Genomic DNA, 23704 nt, shown 5'->3' with positions numbered 1-23704 from the left:
GTCGATTACCTGGACTTTCAGCTTGTGAATGGATTGGTTGTTGGATAATTTGGAGGCAGGGGTGTGCTTCTCTGTGTCAGGAGAGGTTCATGTTTTCTGTCTATGATAAGCACTATTCGGGGACGCTTCTCATGAAAAGAAGAGCAATGTTTTCCTTCAATTTCACACTCCAGTGGTGCTGTTTTTAAATCTCTGTCCTTTCTTATTATGGTCACGTCCTGAGGCAGATTGAAGGGCTCCCCTCCTCGCTGGCTAAGTGTGTCCTCCCCTGCCGCGGCATGGTTAGAAGACAATTGGGTTAAATCTTGAGGGTTTCTTAATCCTGTTAGCTCCCAGATACTAAAGTATGTTCCTCTGTGGTTACTCTAATTAATGGACTTGCCTGCTGGGAAGACTCAATGTGACAGGTGTGCTGGGCACACACAGCTACTGATGTTTCCTAATAATGCTTTCTGCTGGGAGAAGCTGGTGCTTGGAATGGGCCCCTTTTCTGCATTATCAGACCACCTATACAGACAGAAGTGGTCTGCACCACTGACCTATCTGAATGCATTCTCCAATGGGACACCTCTTGCCTCCTGAAAGTAAAGTTTTTAAGTCTCTCTCTAAGCGCACAGAGGCAGGGGAAAATGTCCTTCCACTTCTAAGAATAAGCTCCCATTTCTCTAGGTTCCTGTTGTGTCTTTAAACAACCATAAATTCTGCAGTCCAAGGGCTACCATTCTTCTGGGTGTTCTGGTGACTGGCCCGACGTATGCATATATGTATTTCTCTGCTTTGCCTCTTACACTCAGTTTCTCTCTACCTTCAGGCACAAGCCCTCATGCCCCGGGCAGTGTGCATGTCATGGTCTCCATGACCTCTGCCAACGTCTCCTGGGAGCCTGGCTATGATGGTGGATACGAGCAGACATTCTCAGTTTGGTACGGCCCTCTGTGAGTCATCCCAGCATGCTTTGCTCTCTGCTTCATTTCCTTTCTCCTCAGCCAGAACTTGGAGCCAGGTGTGGGCATTGCTATTTCTAAGCAAGGGTGGGTGAGGGGAGCTTCCCATGGCCAGGGTGGCTGTGAAAAGCATGGAGTCAGATTCCGAGCCAGTGTAAATTTGTGTAGCTCCTTTGTTTTGAATGGGGCTACACCCATTTACATCCTCTGAGACATACGTGCTCTGTGGAGCCCTGGTGACCCAGAACAATTGAAGTGTGGGGACCTGATGGGAGTGGGGGCGGGGGGTTCTGATAATTTTTTGCTGAATGCTCTGCTGCTGCTTAGTTGAGGGTTCATCCTGGTGGACACTCTCTCCCCCCGCCCTTCCTATCACTGCTGCCAATGGATCTGAGAGACAAGTGTACAAGTCTTGACACGTACAGTTGTCAACCCTCTTGCCCTTGCATGTGTTTCTGTTGTAGAAGGCTCTAGGTCCGCCATTCATTGGTCCTTCTGTCAGCCCTGAAAACGTACTCTGCTTATATTAGAGGGGAAATACATTTTTACATTAATTCCCACCTGTGTGTTTCATGTTATTCCCACCTGCACCTTGTTAAAGATGTACTGAAAATCCTGTTTTGAATGCTTAACAGCCAAATCACTGAGAGAAAATATAGAGTCTTTAAAGTATACTCTCAAGTAAGTGACTATATCAAAAGTTCACCTCTTCACTCCACAATTGCTTGCGGGTATTCAGAGTCCTAGAACAAAAGAATGGCCAGACGGGGTCAGACCAAAGGTCCATCTAGCCCAGTGTCCTGTTTTCTGACAGTGGCCAATGCCAAGTGACCCAGAGGGGATGAACAGAACCGGTAATCATCAAGTGATCCATCCCCTGTCACCCATTCCCAGCTTTTTAATAATACCACTGAGGACATGCACAGAATATGTCTCCTATTTGCCGACTTCAGTGAGGCAAGTGGGTTTTCGTTACATTTTTAGTCCTCTTAGCCCTGCTGAGCCACCACAGCTGTATGAAAGGGGGCTGCATCCTACTCCCACTGGCACATCCACAACGTACGATCCTGTTCCCATTGAAGTCAAAGATGGAATTCCAGCTGGCCTCAATGGAGCAGGATCGGACCCTACGTTCTGAGATTAAAAGCACTTCTGCCTATGGAGAGACACTAAGGGTGAAGGCCATTTCCTGCTCCCACTGGCTCTGCGAAGGATCGAAGACCTCTAAGGGAGAAGACAGTTGCTTAATGGAAACAAATGATGCAACAAAAGGGACTCTGATTTTCTACCTGAATTGTCAGTAGTGTTCTGTTTTATAATAATAATTGGCCATAACAGTTGATGGTTGCTAGATTTAAAAAGCTGCTTAACACCTGTCCAGAGTAAACACCAAATTCTGATAGCTTTTGAGTATTTCTGGATTGACACGTTAAGCAGTAGTGCCAAGATTCACACATCCAGCATCCCAGCACAAGGAGGCCCACAGTAAAGGGATTAGTGCCAGCATTCAATTTACAGCTTCCTGGCGTAGAAGGACCTGCATGGTAGCACCAGGATTCATGCACCTGGCTGCTTATGGTGGTGTGACTCATGCATAAGTGTCAGAGATTCACACTCCCAACTTGTGAATGAAGTAGCCCTCCCCCTGCCCCCCTAGTAGCGTTGCTCTTTAAGCCAGCCTTCCTTTTCCCCATGGGGAGTGGACTGTGGAGATGCTTCTGCAGTCTACCGGTGTCATGAGAATCGTGGTAGGCTGCAGCACAGGCCAGTCTCTCATTTGGATGCTGAGCTTATTCGCCCTCTGTTCCTTCTCAGGATCTCTGTCAACTGAAATCTGAAACGTAAAGGTGATGATGACCTTCTCTGTTTCAGCCATGGTTTTCTTCTCTTCCCTCCCTTGCCCTCCCACCCTCACCCCCCCCGTTTGTTCGTTCATTCTTTCTTTTCTTAATGTAGCCAGATGGAGTCTTCTGATAGAGTGTAGATTGGATGCATGCTTCCCATGATAAATTCTGCTCTGCTTGAGACAGAGCAATGTACCAGAGCTCGAAAAGTGGGGGCTGGGCAGTAGCATGGGGGGACAAAAGAAAGGGGATAGAGAGAGACGAGGGAGGAAAAGAGATCCGAACAAGCAAGAGAATGAGCTTAGAGTGCAGAATTCACACAACTGCCTCTGATTAAAATGTCCTTGAGAAGGAATGATTAAACCTCCTTCCTTTTGAAACACGTCTCACCTTGTAGGAGGATGTCAGCTGCTGCTGTTTGCTGCCAGCTTCCTTTACTGATTCTTTGCCGACTTCCTGAGAAGCCAGGATCCCCCATCTGCTTTTGAGATCCCAAACAAAATGAGACTTAAGTAAAAAAAACAATGGAAGGGGAAAGTGTAAGTAGGGGGATATTACCCCAAACCTTGTGTAAGGACTGCACAGTGGTGATGGCCCATAGGTCCGATGTGGTGTGGGAACTACAGCTGGGTAGAGGAGGAGGAGCCCACTTTCCTTGTAGAAGGTCATCCCTCTGAGTATGAGCTGCTCATGGGACGTGTCAGTAGGGTGACCAGACAGCAAGTGTGAAAAATCGGGACGGCGGTGGGGGTAATAGGAATCTATGCAAGAAAAGACCCGAAAATCAGGACTGTCTCGATTTTATAGGGACATCTGGTCACCCTACATGTCAGCCAGGGAGACCCTGTGGGATATGGTGCCAGATGGATTGGTGAGATAAAGCCAAAGCAGGCTTGTCTGCTGCAGAGCTACTGCTCTTTCATAGTGTCCACTTACCAATGCGAGCCCTCCTCTCCTTCACAGACTGGAAATCCAGGCAAAGGTTATGCATTCTTCTCTCTGCTGTATTTATGACCCTCCTCAAAATGACATTTCCTGCAGATCAAGCCCTTTGGAGTCTCCTATTTCTCAGCTTTGTCCTTGTTGGCAGCTGCTACCATCCTTCTAACTTAACGTTTTCTCCTGTTATGCTGAGCTCCCCGTGTTGACAGTGTTCCATATCCCACCCTTTTGGCTGTCCTGGGATGCTTTGATTATAAATTTCACCCACTCTGTCAAAAACGGCAATTTCTCTTCCAACGAACAAACCAGAATAAAGCTCCAGGGAGCTGAAAAGTTAATTCCATCCTGCCAAGTGCACCATGTTTGGAACTACATTTCAGTGAGACTTTGTGGTGTGTTGTGTGGCTTTAGGATAGTATTATGTGGGTTTGAACAGCACCTTCCATGGGAGCGAGACCTGGCCTGGGGCTTTGGCATTGTAGGCTAATGCAGAGGCCAGGAGCTCACATGCAGTCGTGGATGTTACAATCTGTGTGGGTAAGAGGAGGACTGGCCATGACTCTGAGGCTGCTGCTCTTTCTAAAAAAGGTGTCATTTACTTCTGCTTTTATTAGCTGTCCTGATGGGTCTGAGAAAGGAGAATGGAATTAAAAAAAAAAAAACAAACCCTCGTTTATTATTAACTTTCCTTCCCTCCTATAGAGTGCATTTCATCCAAGGACCTTAAAGTGCTTGTAAATATATCAGCACCTTCCGAATATATCTCTAGTAGGGGGATCACACACTAGTCCCATGTGTAGCCCGGACTCCATTTCAGCCCTTCCGCCTTTCTTCTCTAGTTGTCAGTGAGTGCTGTGAATGCAAGTCCAGCTCCACAGAGACATTTGGAGAGAGTCCATGGGACAGCCGCTGGGTAGCTCAAGCATGCTGCTTGTGTCTGTGCAGTATCTTAAAGGAAGAGCTTTCCCCATGCTTTGATAGTGATCAGTGCTGAATTTATAACCAACACCCCTCCTGTGTCATGCCGTTCCAGTTACTTAGCTGCCTTGCTGAGATGGATAGCTTAGAGGCCTGGGCCAGGCATCAATAAGGAGCCAGTGGGAGGGAATGCGTGAAGGCAGTGGCGTTAAATGCCGCAGGGAGACCTGAATGAGACAAACATTTTTGACAGCAGCTTCTTCCCTGCGTCAATACCAACTGCTGGTGTGACACAGGATTCTGGGAGCTGTAGTTTTTTAAGGTAGTTTCGTTAAACAGGAAAGACTTTCTATCCACTCTGATTTCTCCGCAGCACTCTTTTTGGTTCTGGTGTATGATGAGTTCCTTTGTGCATGTGACTTTGTTCCCCACTTGGACACTTCCATAGTTTCATTCTTCCTTTCTTCTTCTGTTGCAGCATTATCTGTCTTCTCCTCATACCTTATCTCCTGCTTTGTAGGCTTGCCCAGATGACTAGCCTAGTGGCTTTACATGTGTTGTGTACATTGTAATTCTCTCTATAAAATAAATATATATAAAATATTCTACAGCAAACTAGACTGTCCACCCTGGCTTCTTTTGGCCCCTTAGCCTGCTCTTAAAATATCTAGATACCTTGTTGGTTATTCAATCCAGAAGAAAGTCACTTTCTCCTATTCCTATAGTGCCTAGGGTTGACGCTTCTCTAAGCCTACAACCTCTCTTTAATGGAACGCACAGACGAAGAGGAGACAGGGAAGGAGAGTTTAGCTGTTCCCTACCTATATCTCTTCCTCTTCTCTAGATGAGGCAGTATCTCCAAAGTCAGCATCACCTTCTCCTGAGGATGTTAAGTTTTTCGAGATCTAGTTAGGGGAGTGGCCATGTCTTTGGTAACACAAGCAGAGCTTGTGCAAGACAATCCTCACACGCTATTAGATGTTTTGCAAACTACCACTCCTGAAAAGGTTGACCTTTCCAATAATGAAGCTTTACTAGAACCTACGAAGACCCTTTGGCAGACACCTGTCTCTGTCCCATCCTTTGTGAAGTCAGCAGACAGGTATGCCTAGGTTCCTCAGCAAGAATCTGTTACAGCCCAGCGTATTTCACGCTGAATTTCGCACTGTATCAAGCTTCTCTATGATCTGGCAGAAGTCTCTCCTGAAATTTGAGGAGAGACAACAGCCCACTCCACTAGGGCTTATTCCGTTTTGTCAGCCTTCTTGAGTTACACCCCTATAGCGGGTATTTGTAAAGCCGGAACATGGTCACTTCTCTGGGCACTAAGCTGTTACTCAAGCCTCTTGGGATGGTGCCAGATTCGACAAGTCGATGTTGTGGTTTGTCTTCGAGTAGTCTGAAGTCCCTCCACCTGTATAGCAATTGTTGGTGAGTCTCCTACCATGAAATGTATATGTACACAATCACTCGAAGGAGAAAAAATGTTCACTCATATGTACAGTAACTGTTGCTCTTCAAGATGTGTTGCGTGCACATACTCCTCAACTCCCTCCACCCCCATTCCCTGTTACTTTGTTTTTCAGCTTACTGGTGGTTTGAAGAAACACAAAGGGAGGCAGCAACCACACCCCTCTTATGCCCCTGGCTTGGTGCAAGGGGTGAATGGGGTGCATGTGCCACGTAAGGGTACGGCTGGCAAAACCCTCTGCTTCAAATGCATTGCTTGTATGTACACCCACACTGGAATGTATACATACACAGTACATCTCAAGGAACAATAGTTACTGTACAGGTAGGTTCCTATTTTTTGTGGATGATACCATCCACTGGCAGAAGCTTTCCTTTGTGGAGACATGCTAGGATGCCTGCTACCAGTGAACTATGGGGATAGAGGAGCTAGAGCAATAGTGGTTGAAGGAGGTAGGTGCAGGCTGAGAAACAAGAGGCCCCTATCTTCCCAGACTGAATGAGCTTCGTCATTCTTGCCATCTCCCTAGATACATTAAAATTGCCCCTTTTCTTTGCTCTTCTGGCTGGATTTCTGGATCTTCTATTATGTGGCTATGGCAGTCAGATGTTGACAGTTTAAAAAGCCATGTGTTTTTGAGTCAGAGGAAGTCTTTGTGAGGATTGCGACTGCAATCTCTGTCCTCTGGGTGGCCACGGTAGCCACCATCAGAGGGTAAAAAAAGATCAAGGGAAAGAAATATGGGACATAAAGACCTGTGCCCAAATCCTCCACTAATCCAACTCCATTTACTTCAGAGAATTTGCCCTCTATGTTCTTAAAGTGTAGCTATTCTTATTAAATGACATAGCACCGAAAGTGTGCCGTTCTGTCTGAAAAATAACTCTAAAAATTGCATCCAGATGTTTCTTATTTGTCTCAAACACTTTAACTCGTTTCCAAGTGAAAAGGTGTAGAGTTTGGTTTTGTTTTCGCAGGGGAGAGTAAAGGGTTCCCACTAACTACCATTGCCAGCCCTGTAATCCTGATATCAGATCCCAGCTTGACTGATTCTCCTGGCCCCAAACTGGCATATCCTTAATCACCAGTTCTGAAGGTTGTCGAGGACCCTTTCTGTTCTCATAATACCTGCTTAAACCCATTAGGATTGATTCTAATTTGTGCTAAGGCTCCTTTACACTGCTCAGAAATGTAAATAAAATTCCCTCTCACTTTTAAACTTTTACATTGCTTCGGCAGCATAAAGGGGCCTTGGTTTAAGTGAGAATCTGGCTAATTGTCTGTAAAATTCTGCTCTTCTTCACCTCAGCATAAATCCACAGTGTCACTGTTGGTTTCTTTGGAGTGATTGCTGGTTTGCTCATATGTACTGGTTATCACAATTTAGCTCCAGGTCTCAATGGGGTTGCACTGAGGGTGGGGGGAGTTGCTCTGCATTGGGAACTTGGTTAATTTTGCTGCTGATGTGTGAGCCAGACTAGACTCCACTTCTCTCTGCCATAGCTGTGGCAGCAACAACAGGAATAAAAAGTAACAAAATGTCCTTGTGTCAGGACTAGTAATCAGGATTTGACTCTGAATACCCACAGAGAGCAGGGAGAGAAGGTGCTATTTGTGGCCATCATCAGACTGTAAGGGCTTTTTGTTAAGGGCCTGATGTAATGAGGGAGGGCTGACAAGAGTGTCGCTATAAATAAAAGTGTTTTTCTAACTGGGTGTAGAGAGCCCCTTGGCCTAGCAAATGTCTTTTGTCCCAGTCTCTCTTCTCTGACCCAATTTCAAGGCAACTCACTTCTGTAGGCGTCACGATCTTACCACCTTGTCCACACATATTGCTGGTATGTGAAACCCAGCCCCTCGTTCAGGGTAGTTCCATTATTGCTTAAGGGGTTGGCTCTCTCTGTCCGTCCTCTTTCTTTTCATTCATTCACACTTTCTCTCAAAAGCACCTCCACTTGAGTTGTTTGTCTTCTCTCTTGCCAGGATGAAGAGAGCACAGTTTGGACCCCATGACTGGCTGTCTCTTCCGGTACCAACTGGTCCTAGTTGGTTGCTGGTGGACACCCTGGAACCAGAGACCGCCTACCAGTTCAGTGTCTTGGCTCAGAACAAACTGGGTACGAGCGCCTTCAGTGAGGTGGTCACTGTGAACACGCTAGGTGAGTTGAGACAGCATGAGGATAATAAAGGAGCTCAGAGTCCCTGGATATGAAGAGAATGGAGATGAGTGGTGAGATGAGGCAGGGTCCTTTGGTCACATTCAGTAGGCTTGCTCTCATGTTAACGGTGCCAGTGACATTGCCCAGGCAAGTACCAATATGCCCCATGGCTTAGTCATCAAGCACCACAGGTTTCACCAGATTGCAGAGATAAATGTTGAAATTTTGTCTTGAGTGGTGACTTATTGGCTCAGGAGTCCCATACCTCAATACCGTTTACCTCCAGGTCTCTGTTTCACATGCAGCCCAGACTGGTAGTAACCAAAACTCATTGGCACTAACCAGTTCTAACGTACACCCTGTCTCAGTCCAGGTCACAGCACGAAATCACCATTCCCGCTGGTTCTTTTGTGGGTGGTCTCAAAAAGGTCCAGGAATGAGTGGACTTTGAGACCGTATCCCTCTTTCTTCTTAGCTTCCTTGTATCTGCGGCTGTTCCTTTTCTCATAAAGACTTCTTGGCATCTTTCAGAGAAGAGACCTTGTTGATGCTACCTGTGCAGCTGCATGTCTTTAAACCTATGGTTGCAGAGCAGTAGGAACTGCCATAGTGGATCAAACCAGAGTCCCTCTAGTCCGTCACCCAGTCTCAGACAGCAGCCAATGGCCAGTGCTTACAAAAAAGTATTAAAATGGTCTTAGTGCTCTTCCTTTCTGCGGTCCTTTCCTGTGAATCTTGCAGGGGGTTGGTGTATGCCTTGAGGCCTGTGGAGTCACAGCTCTTGAGGCTTAAATCCTAACCAGCACAGCTGCAGGTGGTGTTGGATCTGCAGAGGAAGGATGAGAGAAGAGAAGGGAACATGTGCACACTGCAGTGAACAGGAGAAAGTAGCCAGTTGTAGAACTTTTTTTCTTGACTTCACGGAATGCTTTCTCTGCCCCATCCCCTCCCTGTCCTGTGTGTCTTCAGCATTCCCTGTAACAACTCCAGAGCCACTGGTGCTGGTTACCCCACCGAGGTGCCTAACAGCCAATCGGACACAGCAAGGAGTCCTGTTGTCGTGGCTTCCTCCAGCCAATCACAGCTTTCCAATTGACCATTACATCATGGAGTTCCGCGTAGCGGAGAGGTGGGAGATATTGGACGATGCCATCTTGGGGAGTGACAATGACTTTTTTGCCAAGGATTTGTCTCAGGTAAGAGGTGGCCTGAGCACACTTTAGTTTTTATAATGGATTGGCCCTTGTCCTGGCTTACTGATTGTGCACCATCTGTACTGCAGCCCTGGAAGAGCATTTGGTGAATACTTTTAGGATGTCTGTCACTTATTTCCACAGTAGGGGCTAATTTGGTGTCCCAAAGTCTAGACCCAGTGAAGAACCAATTCCCTTATCAGCCCAGGGGAAGGGCAGTCCCTGTAGAACAATATTGAGGATTCCCATTATTTGGTCTGGAGAAGGCATCCTGGTGCCTGATTTGCTTTGGTATGCTAAATTGCTGAAGGAAGCTTCTGGACTAGTGGCTCATGTTGTTGTGTTTGGTGCTGTAGGACACCTGGTATGAGTTCCGAGTTCTGGCTGTCATGCAGGACCTCATCAGTGAGCCTAGTAACATTGCAGGTGTCTCCAGTACAGGTAAGTGTCCTTCCAGCCCCAGACAACTTAAACACAGAGCGCAACATGGGAAGGCAATATTGCAGTGTGGTGAGATGCAGGGTCTGATCCTGCCAGATACTTTGGGAATTGAGGGTCCTCTGACATCACAAGAAATGGAGTATTCTGCAACTCCCATGCAAAACATGGTGTTATATACTGTAACAGAGCACAATATGGTACCAAATAACAGAGCACAGTCCAAACCAGGGAGCCCCAGTACACCACAGTTCTGCCACATGCACTGAGAACAGTGCTCCAACCCAAGAAATATGCATCATTGACATGAAAAAGAAAGCTGCATACATGGCAGTGTGATACTGCACCAGGGAGTAAAAACAAAAGTGTTGTAGCTCCACAAAAGGGACTGTAACACACAGCAGCACAAGAAAGCACAATGCAGCCCTGCATACACCACAGCACAGAAGAATATTTCAGGGTCTACAGGAGAACCTACCATATAAAAAATAGCAAGTTGTGAAGCAAGGAAATATAATCCAGGAAAGGAGAGATGGAAATAAGAATTATGGGAACCTAAATTACATCAGCTCATGATATGAGACCAATGAAATCTCAATTGTGCTGGGTACAGGACAAATGCAGGCTAGCACTGCCCTCAAGTGGTGTTATGCAGAGGCACTTTGCTGGATGCAAGTTGCATACTTGACTTTGGATTTTTTAACATTAGATTCCTCTTTTGTAGTTTGTCTGCCTGAATTTGCTAGCTCTGGTGTGTGTAGCTGACCTCCGCTTATGGCCAGATGTAATTACACAATGTCAGTTACTACTGTCTGAGCCCCAAAAGGTGTACAAGCTGGTGCTAGTGACAGGTTTACAAACACTGATATGAACAACTAAGTGGATAGATCAAGTAGTTAGCATAAATCATGTAAAATCTCTTCCCAGTAATTATGTACACACACTTATAAATAAGCTAATGTTAAGTTTGCTGATTCCAATCCTGCCAAATCAGCAAACGCTGAACGTTGTTGGATAACTGTTTAGTGGCCTGTGAGTACTGATAGTGTGGGTCTCAGTGCATATCCAATAGGCAGGTGTGCACGTTAATTCTGGGGCACTTGCACACCATAGTGATGTGCATGATATGAGAACAGGGGGCCGGGGGGAGAACTACCATCACATTTGGTCTCCTTGTTGGTAGTCTCCTCAGAAAGACAAAGGACTGAACGGGGACACAGGGACTGAATTCCCCTTTCACTCCTAGAGGCGATCCCTGCAAAGCTTCCACTACTACTGCCGATGGTATAACTGCTCTCCAGTTAAGTAGATTGCCAATAGCGATGATGCTTTTTTGTGATGTGGATATGTCTTTGTTACTTTTAGGCTCTGGGCTGAGACCCATCTCATAGGCCACCTCCCAGGCATCTGAGAGTAACAAAATGTTTACTCACCACCACTCTGAGCTTGATTTAAACCAGTAACCTAGTTGGGAAAGGCTCTGAACCTGAACACCAGTTCCCTGAACTGTCCAATTCTGCACCTCGTTTATATGCCCTGTGCAAACCTCACTTTCCAAACAGTGGTGAGGCCCCTGGTTGCGGAGAACAGTTTCTTTTATAACTCAGAGGATTCCCGTTTTTCTGCAGACATATTCCCCCCACCTGACTTGACAGAGGATGGTTTGGCCCGACCTGTGCTGGCGGGCATTGTTGCCACAATCTGCTTTCTGGCTGCTGCCATCCTCTTCAGCACACTAACTGCCTGCTTTGTCAACAAACAACGCAAACGCAAGCTCAAGCGCAAGAAAGGTGAGCCCTGCTACTTTGTATTTTCCCTCTGTGGCATTTTGTGGTCCTCTTCCCTGTCGGTCTCTCTCGAGCATCTTCAGGTGAAGCTGGCCCTTACTTTATCCTTCAGCTGTGACTGTTTGGATCCTGGCCCTTCCTTTCCCACCTATTTCTCACCTCTGATCGGAGCAGATGGGTTAAATAATTGACAAGTGTCAGATGTGTGCTGAGGTCTAGAGGCTCGCTTTGAGAGAACCCCAATATCTCACCGTTGCGAGAGGAGAAGAAGAAAGTGCTTGTGTTCTAGAGCAGCATGAGGGAAGAGATGCGTTCTGGCTATACTGGAGCCTCTGCCGTGGTCTGAAACATCTTATGATCAGAAATGGTAGAGGCAGGGTGGGGATGAAGATGAAACTGAGACAGGTTCCTAGGCTGACATGGCAGGGGGACCTTCCTAATGGTGATATCTGTTAGGCCAGTGAGTTTTAGGTTTGGGGATTTTTCATTCTTGGGGAGAGAACCTCCTTGCAGACTCTTCCTTTCCCACAGCCCTCCAGTGCTTGGTTTTCAAGTCACTTCCTTTTGAGGGCCACCAAAAACGGCTGCTCATATCACTGGTGTTTCATGGATCATATAGCGTGAGAACTGTTGCATTTTAGATTATAGAGCAGGAGTGGCCAAGTCATGGCTCTTTTACAGTTAAAGTGTAGCTTGCAGTGCTCCCCCCACATTCTCCGCTGACCAGACTGGGGAAGAAAGTTTGGGACTTCTTCTGTCCTGCAGGGGAGGGGCAGGGGCAGGGGGTCTCGGGGCTTTAGCATCCATGGGGTGGGAGGGGTGTCAGGGCTCAGGGCTTCAGCCAGGTGCGCCTCCCCAGCAGGTGCCACCCCACGGGGCAGGTTGAGTGTTTTGCGGCTCTCAAATGTCTGAAGATTTATTGTATCCAGCTCCAAGGGTCAGTAAGTTTTGGCCACCCCTACTATAGAGAATCACCCAAAGGAAGTGGTGGAAGCCTCATCACTTAAGTTGTATAAACTGGGACAGTGGTGCCCCACAGGGAAATTTACATGGGCTGGGGATGTGGAGGGCGGACACTTTTTTTTTTTGTTTGCTTGTTTGTTTTTGTTTTATCTCTAGTGTGTATGATTTGGTGATAACAGAATGGATAGGAAACTATCTGGAGTTGTTTGTTGTCTGCGACTATTAAAGCACTAGAACAACCAAAATTTTCCCTTTGGCAAGTGTCTTTTTTTTTTTTTCTTGCTGTTGATTGTAAGATTTTTGTTTCCTCTTTCTGCCTAGTTGCGCCTCTTTAGTGGTTTCTCTTCACTCCCCCTTTTATTCTTTTCCAGACCCTCCTCTCTCGATAACCCACTGCAGGAAGAGTCTGGAGTCTCCGTAAGTATCTCCGCCTTAGAGGTGCCACTCAGGCTGTGTTCTGTCTGGTAGTTTTGGAGACACTTTTTGTAGGGATGCTGCTCGCAGGAAATGAAAATATCTGATGTTGAGTGTCTCAAATCTGCTGATCCTGGGGTCTGGTGCTTTTGGTGTTCCTTAAGTCTTTGGAACAGAATAGGCTGCAAGAGACTGCCTGGCTTCAGAGCAGAAGCAGAGGAAGGAGTTAAGAATGAAGCCTGTCATGAGCTTTCCCAAGGGAGTAGTGCTGGACTTTTTATTTTGAGGTGGAATTCTTAGATTCATAAAAGATTAGGGTTGGAAGAGACTTCAGGAGGTCATCTAGTCCAACCCCCTGCTCAAAGTAGGACCAACTCCAACTAAATCATCCCAGCCAGGGCTTTGTCGGGCTGAGTCCATAAAAAAACAAAAGAAAACAAAAAACGCTCCAAAGTTAGAGATTCCACCACCACCCTAGGTAACCTGTTCCAGTGCTTCACCACCCTCCAAGTGAAATAGTTTTTCCTAATATCCAACATATACCTCCCCCACTGCAACTTGAGACCATTGCTCCTTGTTCTGTCATCTGCCACCACTGAGAACAGCCGAGCTCTATCCTCTTTGGAACCCCCCATCAGGTATTTGAAGGCTGCTGTCAAATCCACCCTCACTTGTCTCCTGCAGACTAAACAAACCCTGTTCCCTCAGCCTCTCTTTGTAAGTCATGTGCCCCAGCCTCCCGATCATTTTTGTTGCCCTCCTCTGGACTCTCTCCAATTTGTCCACATCCCTTCTGTAGTGGGGAGCCCAAAAGTGGACGCAGTACTCCAGGTGTGGCCTCGCCAGTGCCGAATAGAGGGGAATAATCACTTCCTTCCATCTGCTGGCAATGCTCCTACTAATGCAGTTCAATGGGCTGTTAGCCTTATACTGGCAATTTTTCAGTGGCTACTTAAAAGAAGTGGTGGATCCTTACAACAAGTTTCACTATATCTAAGAATATTTCACCTTTGTTTTTTAACTGGGAAATTTAGAGTTCTACGAGCAACTCTTTTTGACTTGAAGATTCCCCCATTTTATCTTCCTCCCCACACTCCATTAAAGACCCTGGATCACTGTGTTCCACTGCTCTCAACTCCTTCCAGAGACCATCAGCAGTACTCAGTGCATCAGCCAGCAAGGGTAGATAGAGACAGGGGGTATCTTTGGTGTGAGTGTAATAGTCTGGCCTCTGATCCTCATGTGGTAGCTTCAGGAGCATCATGCAAGAGACCTGTGCTGACCCTGACACTTGGTATTTTTTATCTTGTTCTGCTGATGTCCTCTGCCCCGCCTCCCTCCTGTGGGCTCTTCCATTTCACTGAGAAGACCACACTTTTCAATTTCCTTGCCTCCATTATCTCAATTGGATCTGCTGAATCTGTGTGTCTAATCGTGTTTGTCCAAAGACTTCTCTGTGCATGTGTGGTGGGGGTGGAAGGGGTGATGGTAAACTTTTCTGAGAAGCTGCCTCTTTCTTCCCTTTTCAAGCCTTAATCCTTACACTCCAGGGTTGGGGGAAAATCATAAGTATTTTTTCTTCTCATTTTGTGAGCTGGTATCAGAAGCTGCCAAATTCCAGAAGAGGTATGTTCTTGTGCTGTTCTTCCCCAACTGTAATATGAAGCACTAGAAATGAAATCACACAAGGGAGAACATCTTACTGAGAAGTTTCCCAGCCTAGTTTTGCAAGAGGCTCAGAAAATTCAAATGAACATACAAACCCTTGGGTACTTAGCCAAAGCTAAGCTCTGGACCTGTTTTCATTCAGTCTTATGGGTCTGTGGAGCTAATTGCAAGAAATAGCAGTGGATTGCCTGCTTGAGAGGGGGATGAGAGAAGATGAAACATTTCTCTGTTTGTTTGGCAGAGTCGGGGGGTGGGGGTGGGGAGGAGAGAAGTAGTGGCCACCTGTTTTTAGTCTTCTTACACATGCCTCTGCCCAGCATCTGCCATCATAAGAATGCCCACACTAAATTCTTCCAGGCCTCCCTTTTCTGGGAACAATTAAGGCTTTTTCTTTTTGTGCCCAACTGGCCTGTGATCTTGCTGCGCAAGCCCCAGATTTTCTCCTCTCCCCATGACCACCACCCCCTTTTTTTGGTTTCTCTCCCCTGTGGTCCAGGTTGTCTTCCGGTAAAGTGAGTCCCGAGAGCATCCGCACACTCCGTCCCCCCTCGGAGTCCTCTGATGACCAAGGCCAGCAGGGCAAGCGTATGCTGAGCCCCAGCAAGGAGAAGGAGTTGTCCCTTTACAAGAAGACCAAGAGGGCCATTAGCAGCAAGAAGTACAGTGTCTCCAAGGCTGAGGCTGAAGCCGAGGCTACTACCCCCATTGAGCTCATCAGCCGTGGGCCTGATGGCCGCTTTGTCATGGACCCCTCAGAGATGGAGCCCTCGCTCAAGACCCGCCGGATAGAGGGCTTTCCCTTTGTGGAGGAGACAGACATGTACCCTGAGTTTCGCCAGTCAGACGAAGAGAATGACGACCCCATTGTGCCCTCATCTGTGGCAGCCCTCAAATCTCAGCTGACCCCTCTCTCTTCCAGCCAGGAATCTTACCTTCAGCCACCAGCGTACAGCCCCAGATTCCACAGGGGCTTGGAGGGCACAGGTGCTCTGGAGAGCCACCTGCAGGCCACTGGTCAGGCCAGACCGCCAGCCCCGAGGCCTTTCCACCACAGCCAATTTTACGGTTACCTCAGCAGCAGCAGTCCTGGGGAGATGGACCCTCCGCCCTTCTACATGCCAGAGGTCAGCCCTCTCAGCTCTGTCATGTCCTCCCCTCCTCTGCACCCTGAGGGGCCCTTTGGACACCCCACCATCCCTGAGGAGAATGGAGAAAATGCTTCCAACAGCACGTTGCCCCTGACTCAGACGCCAACAGGGGGCCGGTCTCCTGAGCCATGGGGCAGGGCTGAGTTCCCTTTCAGCAGCCTGGAGGCCTCTCCCATGATATTCCCTCAACAGCTCCACCAGTGCGAGGTGGCAGAGTGTGTGCAGCTGACGGCCTGTCTTCCTAGGGGCCTGCCCCCTTCCTCCCTCCAAGTCCCTGCATCCTACCCTGGCATTCTGCCCCTGGAGGCACCAAAGAGTTGGACTGGCAAGCCACCTGGCAGAAGCCAACCCTCTGTGCCCACCACTACCAAATGGCAGGACAAACCTATGCAACCTATGGCGAGTCAAGGGCAGCTAAGACATACCAGTCAAGGTATGGGCATACCCGTGTTGCCTTACCATGAACCATCCGAGTCAGTCAGCCACAGTGGCACAAGCACATTTGGCCTGGACACCAGGTGGTATGAGCCCCAACCCAGACCTCGGCCTAGCCCTCGGCAAGTCAGGAGGGCTGAGCCCAGTTTACATCAGGTGGTGCTACAACCTTCGAGGCTTTCCCCTCTGACCCAAAGCCCCCTCAGCTCCCGCAACAGCTCCCCCGAGCTGACTGCACGTGCCAGACCGCGACCGGGTCTCATCCAGCAAGCGGAGATTTCGGAGATCACCCTGCAGCCCCCCGCAGCAGTCAGCTTCTCCCGCAAGTCCACCCCGTCGATCGGCTCCCCGGCTCAAAGCAGCAGGGGAGAAAGCCCCAGCTACCGACCTGCCATGGCCTTCACCTCTTTGGCCACTGGCTACCCCTCCTCTCAGTGCCCCTCCCTTCCCGGGGACAGTATGGATGTTTTTGGACAAATTCCCTCTCCGAGGAGGGCTGGGGAGGAGATTCTCAGACCTGAGCCTACACAGACAACATTATCCACTTCGGGGTAAGTGTATGAATCCTTTAGCTTCCCTTTATCTGCCTTTCCTTCCCCACCCCACCTCACCCATTTCCTCCAACTCCCTCCCCCCATCATCATCATGATCATCATCATCATCTGAAATCATAGGGGTGGTCTGGACATGCTGCAGCATCCCTTTTGGAGGTGACTTCCAGTTGTCATTGGTAGGACCCTGCTCTGAAGAGGCTCTCGCTACTGGCACCGTTAGGACACTGCTCATGTTAGTAGATTAAATAGGCAGAGGAACAGTCGGTCATTCATGGTGCATTATCTCCAACAGCTGCTCTATTCCTCGCAAGTCTCTTTGGGATTGGGAGTGTCTATGTCTTCAGATGTGTGGAAAAGGGCCTGTCCATTAAGGAACTAGATTAGGGGTCTCGTTACCTGTGCTTGTTGGGTAAGTGACCAAGGGTCACCGGCAGTTTCTTTTCTTATTTCCTGGCTCTTGACTTTCCTGGAACATTCAGTGTGTACCTGGCTCTCTGGCTTCTTTCTGCCCTTCCCCACAAAGTCTAGTGACCATAATGACCCACAGAGATGGCCACAAAGGTCACCTTGCCGCTCCATCTCCAAAAGCGATGCTGCAGCCCCAAGACTTAGGCGGGGAGAGGGTGCAAGGACTTAGTCCCATGAACAGCATGTCAGGAGAAGAAATTCACCTGAATGGAAATCAGGAAGCTGCTGGTATTTTCTGCCCCCAAGAGCGAGGCTGCTGCACTAAACTCCAGCGGCTGGTTTTCCAGGTACCAGGGTTGCGCCAGGCAAAGCGTCTTCCTGTTTTTCTTCTCTTTCACTCCGTCTCTGCCTCTTTTTCTTCTTTCCCTCGTCTCTTTCGCAGCACCTTAGATCCTGTAGATGTTTTCCTTCCATCCCTTTTGTCTTTTGTTTTAAATTCTATTTTTCAAGTAGTGGAGTTTAACCTCTTGATCCCTCAACTCGTGGAGCTCGGGAATCAATGGCTTGAAGTAAACTATTAAGCTCAGTGGAGAGAGGAGCTGGGGCAGGCAAGGAGGAAAGGAGATGTCCAAACATGTGTAACCAGCATTGGCTGAGGTATAGGAGGTTAGTGTCACATCAGGAAAAGAGCAAGGTTTGGGGGCGGGAGCCTGGCTTTTCACCCTGCGGTGCCCCTTGCATTTCACTACTTCTCTCTGGTACCTGGAAGCTTTAAATCCTTAGAAACCCAATTAGCCCATTCAGCCCGTTTGTTGATTGCTGGTTTCTGGAGACTGGGTGAATGAGTCAGAGAGGGGTGCTTATACTGAAGGGGGCTCCGTAGTAACAAAATCAACCTCAAATCAATTCTCTTGTGGCTTTAAAATATATATATATTATATCATCTTTGTGTGAATATATATATATGTGTGTGTGTGTGTCTCCAACCAATCTAATATAGCCAGGACACCTTAATGAGGCCCCGCAAGTATAGGGAAGTCACAGAATTGTCCTGTGTTAGAGCACTGTCTGCGCTTTTATGCAGTGTTTTCATCCGCTTTGTTGATCTTTCTTTCTTTTCTATTTCTTTCTCCCCTTTGTTTCCAGCCTTGTTTCGTTTGGAGTTTTTGTTTGTTTTTCTTTCCCCAATACTTCTCCTTTTGGCGTTTTTTGACGTGCTGATGTGTTGCGGAGCTCGGCTCCTGCGGATGTTAACTGCTTTGTTTTTGATTAATCTCAGCTATCTGGGCAGTGTTGTCGAGACAAGCTTCTCCTCAGCTCAATAGGTAAGGGTGATCCATGTCCGAAAGGATGGCGTGGGGCTGTTGGAGGGTGGCGGGGAGCGGGGCATGGAAGGGGCTTTTCCAATCCCATCTCCTCCTTTAAAGGGGAATAAGGAATTGTAAAATACTGGGACAAAACCTTTGCACACATGTTCTCTGTGGCTTTTGGGTTTTCCCACTCAGCAGTGCCTCAGTGCTCTCACGGGTTCACAGGTGCCTATCCACAGTCAGGATACAAGTAGAAAGACTTGGTATGGCTGTTACTTTTGTGGGAACAAGCCTGGTAGGGTGACCAGATGTCCCGATTTTATAAGGACAGTACTGATTTTTGGGGGCTTTTTCTTATATAGGCTCCTGTTACCCTCCACCTCGTGTCTCAATTATTCACACTTGCTATTTGGTCATCCTAAAGCCTGGTGAGGAGGGGAGACAGCTCCTCGTTCTGTATTCTGTAGGGAGATGCATGGTCTGATGGATTGAACAGGTTTGGGAGCCAGGAACATGTAGGTTCTAATAGCAGCTCTGCCACTGACTCACATGACCTTGGGCAAGTCACTTCACCCGTCTATGCTTCCACTTTCCTCCTCTGGCAGTGGGGATAGTAATACCTACCCAGATGAGTGGTGAGAAATGGTCTGTGAAAGTGTTATATAAATGTTCAGTGTTAGTAGACAATTAAATCTTAAGATATCACATGGATACAAATAAGAGACTAACAATACGAAATGGGCATGTGTTCAGCAACACCTAATAGTAGCTTTCAGTTTGACAGCAGCTAGCAAACAGTTATCTAGGACCACGATCTCATTCCATGAATTCAGTAAAGAGAACCCAATTTCAAAATACTTCTCCGATATTAACAGCCGAGCGTTCCCCCCTCCCTTCCATTCCCAAGATTTCTAAATTGTATTAAACCGGAGAAGTTCTGTTTTTTTTTTTTTTTCCTTTTGCAGTTTTCAGTGGTACGCTGCATATCTTCAGCTCATCGGTGTTAAATCTTTTTGTTTTGAACTGTAATAATTCAATTACAATAGAAGCCTCGCCTCTCTCTGAAATTTTATCAATGAAATCTTGCATGTTGGCTTCAAACCCAACTATGATTACAGTGAATTAAGCAAATCTTGCAAGATTTTTCCAGGAAAACACCTCATGGAGACTTTCTGGGGGCAGTTTCACAGATATAGCGAGGTCCTGGAACAGAAATGGAAGAGAGAAAAAGGAACTTGTTTCCAGACTCCTTTGTAGTGGTTGAGCTTCCTCCTCTTCCTTTCACTGAGTCCTTTTGTGCTCTAAGCTAGATGTTACCAAGTACTAGCTCTGAAGATCAGAAGTGAAGGTCACCTGAAGTGACACGCAGGCCAATACCAACTGCATTGGCTGCCAGGGATGTAGTGTCCCAGGCCTACTTTTATTTCCACTATCTGAGAGCCTGCATGCACCCATAGAGGAGCAGATTCCCAGAAATTCACAGCTGCTGTGCCTGTGCTGCTTATCAAAGTGAAAGATCCAGCGTCTAGCCCAAGCATGTGCCCGTGTGACTGGATAAGAGACCTGCTGGGTGTAGTGTTACAGCTTAGCAAAAGCTGGAAGTAATACCCAAAGGGATACAATCCTCCTAGCTCTCTCTGAGAATTGTGATCAGGGAGACAGATGGGGATGTCTGGAGGTTGTGTTGCGGGGAGTGGGAGGGCAATAGACTTGGACATTCAACCAGGGGAGAGAATGAGGTGTCGGACTGGTGGGTCTGTCGCACTGAGACCTATCTGGATTGGGAGAGAGTGCAGAGTGCGCAACTGATAGAGGGAGCAGTGGCATCTTTACTGCTGTCTCCTTTTGGAGCATTACCCTCATAGCTGCCAACCAGATGGCTTCAGTCCTTTCCAGAGAGCTTCATAACCACCGAGAGGGAGATCCTCCTTTCAGGGTGTTCTTTTTAGCCCTGGAAACTTTCTGTCCCAGACCTCACACTGCACTCTAGGTACCTGTGGCAGACCTGAAACCTTTTCAATCCTCTTCTCGCGCCGATTCCAGGCCGAGATGTTCATGCATGCCTAGAAAAGACCTCAACAGCAGCCAAGCCACAAAAATGTCGGTCAGCAAAGGCCCAATGACCAGGGACTGAAATGCATCTTACTCTGGGACTTGGGCGCAGAATACATTGTAGTCGAACCTGGGTTCACTGTCAGGTTCTCCTTCAGCTAGAGGAGGGAGCGAGCCATTATCTTGAATGGGGAAGGTAGAGGGATAATAAATCCTGCACGCTAATAAGAAAGGAATCCCATAAACAGCACAGCCAAGTAATTTCTTTATGATTTAGGGTTGTAAAATTGTCAGTGGATCAGGGGCACGGGAATTTTATACCAGACCAGCCAGGTTTTATGCTGCAATAATAAGAACAGAGAGGGGGTGGGGAGATGTGGTTTGAGCTCTGTGGTGACTTACCCATCAGTAGCCGGGCACTGCTAGCAGTATGAATGGGATCTCTGCTGTGGGAATGCATGCAGATCAGGCTGGATAGGACAGGCCGTTGTGGGCAAATAGAGGCATACAAGTGACTCTCTGCATGCAGTGTTGGTTTATATTCCCCTGGCATGGCTGGAGTGGGAAGGCTTTTGAAATATCTCTTGCTGTGTGAAAGGCAAGCAAGTTTTATTTAAGGGTGTGGGTAATTTATACCATGATCAAATTAGCACTAGTAACTTTCCCTTTTCTTTTAATTGAATTCAATGTGCCGTGAACGTCTCTTAACTGGGAAGAGTTGGTTCTGTCATCTCACTGCAGTAGGAAACCCAAAAACCACAGGGAAGGCAGGCGAGCGCCTGTGCTACCTCTGCATCCTAGGCTGTTGTGTGCTGGCAACCCCAGCTCCTCTCTTCCCTTTGGACAGCACAGTCAGTACCTGGTACTCAAAGCCTCTGATGCCTCCTAGGTGCAGGTGGCAAAACCATGTCCATTCCATGGGTGAGGAAGCTGCCCCACCCCCAGTGGGGGGAGGACAATGACTCCTCTGGTTCAGTTTGAAACAAGTAGGTTCCCCTTTAAAGACTGTCCATGTGCTGATCCTCTGCATGCGTTTCACACCCAATCTCGCTTGGAGAAGTTGAGTCCTCTTGTCTGAGTGATTTTTTTGTTTTTTTTATTTTATTTTATTTTATTTTTCTCTTTATTTTCTCACTCCTGATTTCATTTATCATCTTTTTTCCCCTCTGATCTTTTTTCTTCTTCCTGTCCTCTCCTCTCCCACCCTTCTTTTCTTCTTTCTTCCTTATTCCTCTCCTGTCAGCATGGTGAAGTCCGTTGTATAGATGAGTTGTGTTGTCTGCAGACCTATAGACGGGATGCCATTTTTCAGTGTGCTCCCTGCTGTTGTCAATTCCTTCTTATCTCCTTGTGGTGGTCGTAGCTTGGCAGCAGCTCTTTGGAAAGGGAGTGTGACTTATATGTTCTCCAGCATCTTTTGATTTTGAAGGCTCCTAAGCTGATCCCAAGTGATACACCCACAGCATCCTCTAGGATGGAGGCAGAAGTCAATCCCGCACAAGACTGGAGGGGAAGAGGAAACTCCTACTCCTAAGAAAAGGCTCATGGGATCTTTAGCGTCCATGCAGCACACAACCGATCTTAGCTTGTAATATTTACTTGCATGAAAGAACCCCATATTGATCAATGGAGTTTATAAGGGTGTAGGATGGAGTAAACCTGGCCAGGATTTGAACCTGTGGGATATAGGCTGTCTAGATGGTTTCAGACCAGACCTTTAGTTGTCAAGCCGTTGCTAAAGTTCTCTGCCCATTTGTTCAAGGGAAGAGAGTCAGGGAAGACGTGTGTGGTGAGGAGAAACTGTTATATTGCACCCTGGGATCTTTCTGCCTCCGTTTGTGACTTGGCTTCCCATTCTGATGGAGATAGGTTGCAGTTCTTCCCTAGGCTTCATCTGCCACTCTTCTAACCTCCTACATACAAAGGCATTTAAAGAACAGCAGAGATTTTTTGCTGGGTTGGACTAGTGGAGCTGCTCTTTTAACCTAGGGATAAAGCCCTTCTTGCTATGGATACCGGAGACTCTTGTTTTAGCTCCGCTAAGGAGGAGTGGTGAGGCATGCAAGCTTTGTAACTCGCTCTTCTCTTCTAGATATTGTGCTTTGTGCACTCCCTCAATAACTGTGAGGCGCCTTCAGTAACTTTCTGTCCATATGGTTCTGACTCGCGCTTATCTGGAAGTGTGGGTAAATTGAAAACAGAACTTCTCCATTAGTTCTTCTGACCCAAACCTGATGCTTTGTAGAGTCTGGGATCTGAGTTCACTTCAGAACCTTGTAGAAAATACCTGCTACGTTTTTAAAGCTACCTTGCCCTATTATGACTCAGCGGTCCAGAGTGAATGAATGCAGGGACAGGTTCCTCTGCATCACATGTGGTGTATTCTGGATGGGTTTTGTGCATAGGCTTCTGCCCAAAACACTATGGAACGGGCAGGAGGAGTGAGAGGTCTTTTGCTGGTCTTAGAAACAATCACAACAGGAGAGATGGAGTTGACTGCAGAAAGAAAGAGTGGTGGAGAGGCTATAAATCTGTTGGCTAGTACCTGTCCTTTCCTCTGCCATTGTCCACTCTTTACATCTGTGACACCTGAGATCAAACTCTATTTATGGTGAAACATGGGTTTAGTGCACTGGCTTTGTGTGGCTGGAAATGGGGGATTGGGAAGTTCTATTTTAGAGAACAAATGGAAATGAGTTTGATGGAGTTTCATCCTAATCTCTAGTGGGCATTTTTCTAGCATCATAAATGTCACAATTGCTAATACCTTCTTAGAAGAGGCATGTGGCAGAAGTGGCAGAGGCTGCTACAGCTCAACGCTGAGCGGTATCGATATAGTTGTATGGCAGTGGGGACCAGCAGTGGAATAGGTGCTGCAAGTTAGAACTGCTTCTCGGCTCAGGATTTAAAGAGCAGAAGCTGTTTCACCTTGTGGTGGAAGACCAGGACTGGAATAATGGGTCACTCTTGGTCAGGGTTGAGTTGCATTGTCAGAACCATTTGGAGAAGTTCACTCAGTAGCTGCCTGCAGATAGCAGCCATGCACTTGCTTGTAT

The 23704-nt window shown here is 47.4% G+C and overlaps 1 protein-coding gene across 6 annotated transcripts in view; it reads left to right on the top strand.

The window, feature by feature from the left end:
- The window catches only part of IGSF9B (immunoglobulin superfamily member 9B), a 106935-nt gene that overhangs the window by 73821 nt on the left and 9410 nt on the right, over positions 1 to 23704 (top strand). For 2 of the 6 annotated variants that reach the window (XM_050921535.1, XM_050921531.1), the window contains 7 exons: positions 812 to 935; positions 8103 to 8278; positions 9248 to 9474; positions 9828 to 9912; positions 11538 to 11699; positions 13031 to 13076; positions 15238 to 16875. In XM_050921535.1, the coding sequence (XP_050777492.1) occupies positions 812 to 935; positions 8103 to 8278; positions 9248 to 9474; positions 9828 to 9912; positions 11538 to 11699; positions 13031 to 13076; positions 15238 to 16875 (2458 nt within the window). Of the gene's footprint in view, positions 1 to 811; positions 936 to 8102; positions 8279 to 9247; positions 9475 to 9827; positions 9913 to 11537; positions 11700 to 13030; positions 13077 to 15237; positions 16876 to 18565; positions 18612 to 23704 lie in introns of all 6 variants that reach the window. The other 4 variants (XM_050921536.1, XM_050921532.1, XM_050921537.1 and 1 more) reach the window with 4 other exon arrangements.

The sequence above is a fragment of the Gopherus flavomarginatus genome, chromosome 13 (assembly GCF_025201925.1).
Source record: "Gopherus flavomarginatus isolate rGopFla2 chromosome 13, rGopFla2.mat.asm, whole genome shotgun sequence".
Lineage (NCBI taxonomy): Eukaryota > Metazoa > Chordata > Testudines > Testudinidae > Gopherus > Gopherus flavomarginatus.
The sequence above is the reverse complement of the archived record's forward strand: the minus strand, read 5'-3'. Positions and strand labels throughout refer to the sequence as shown.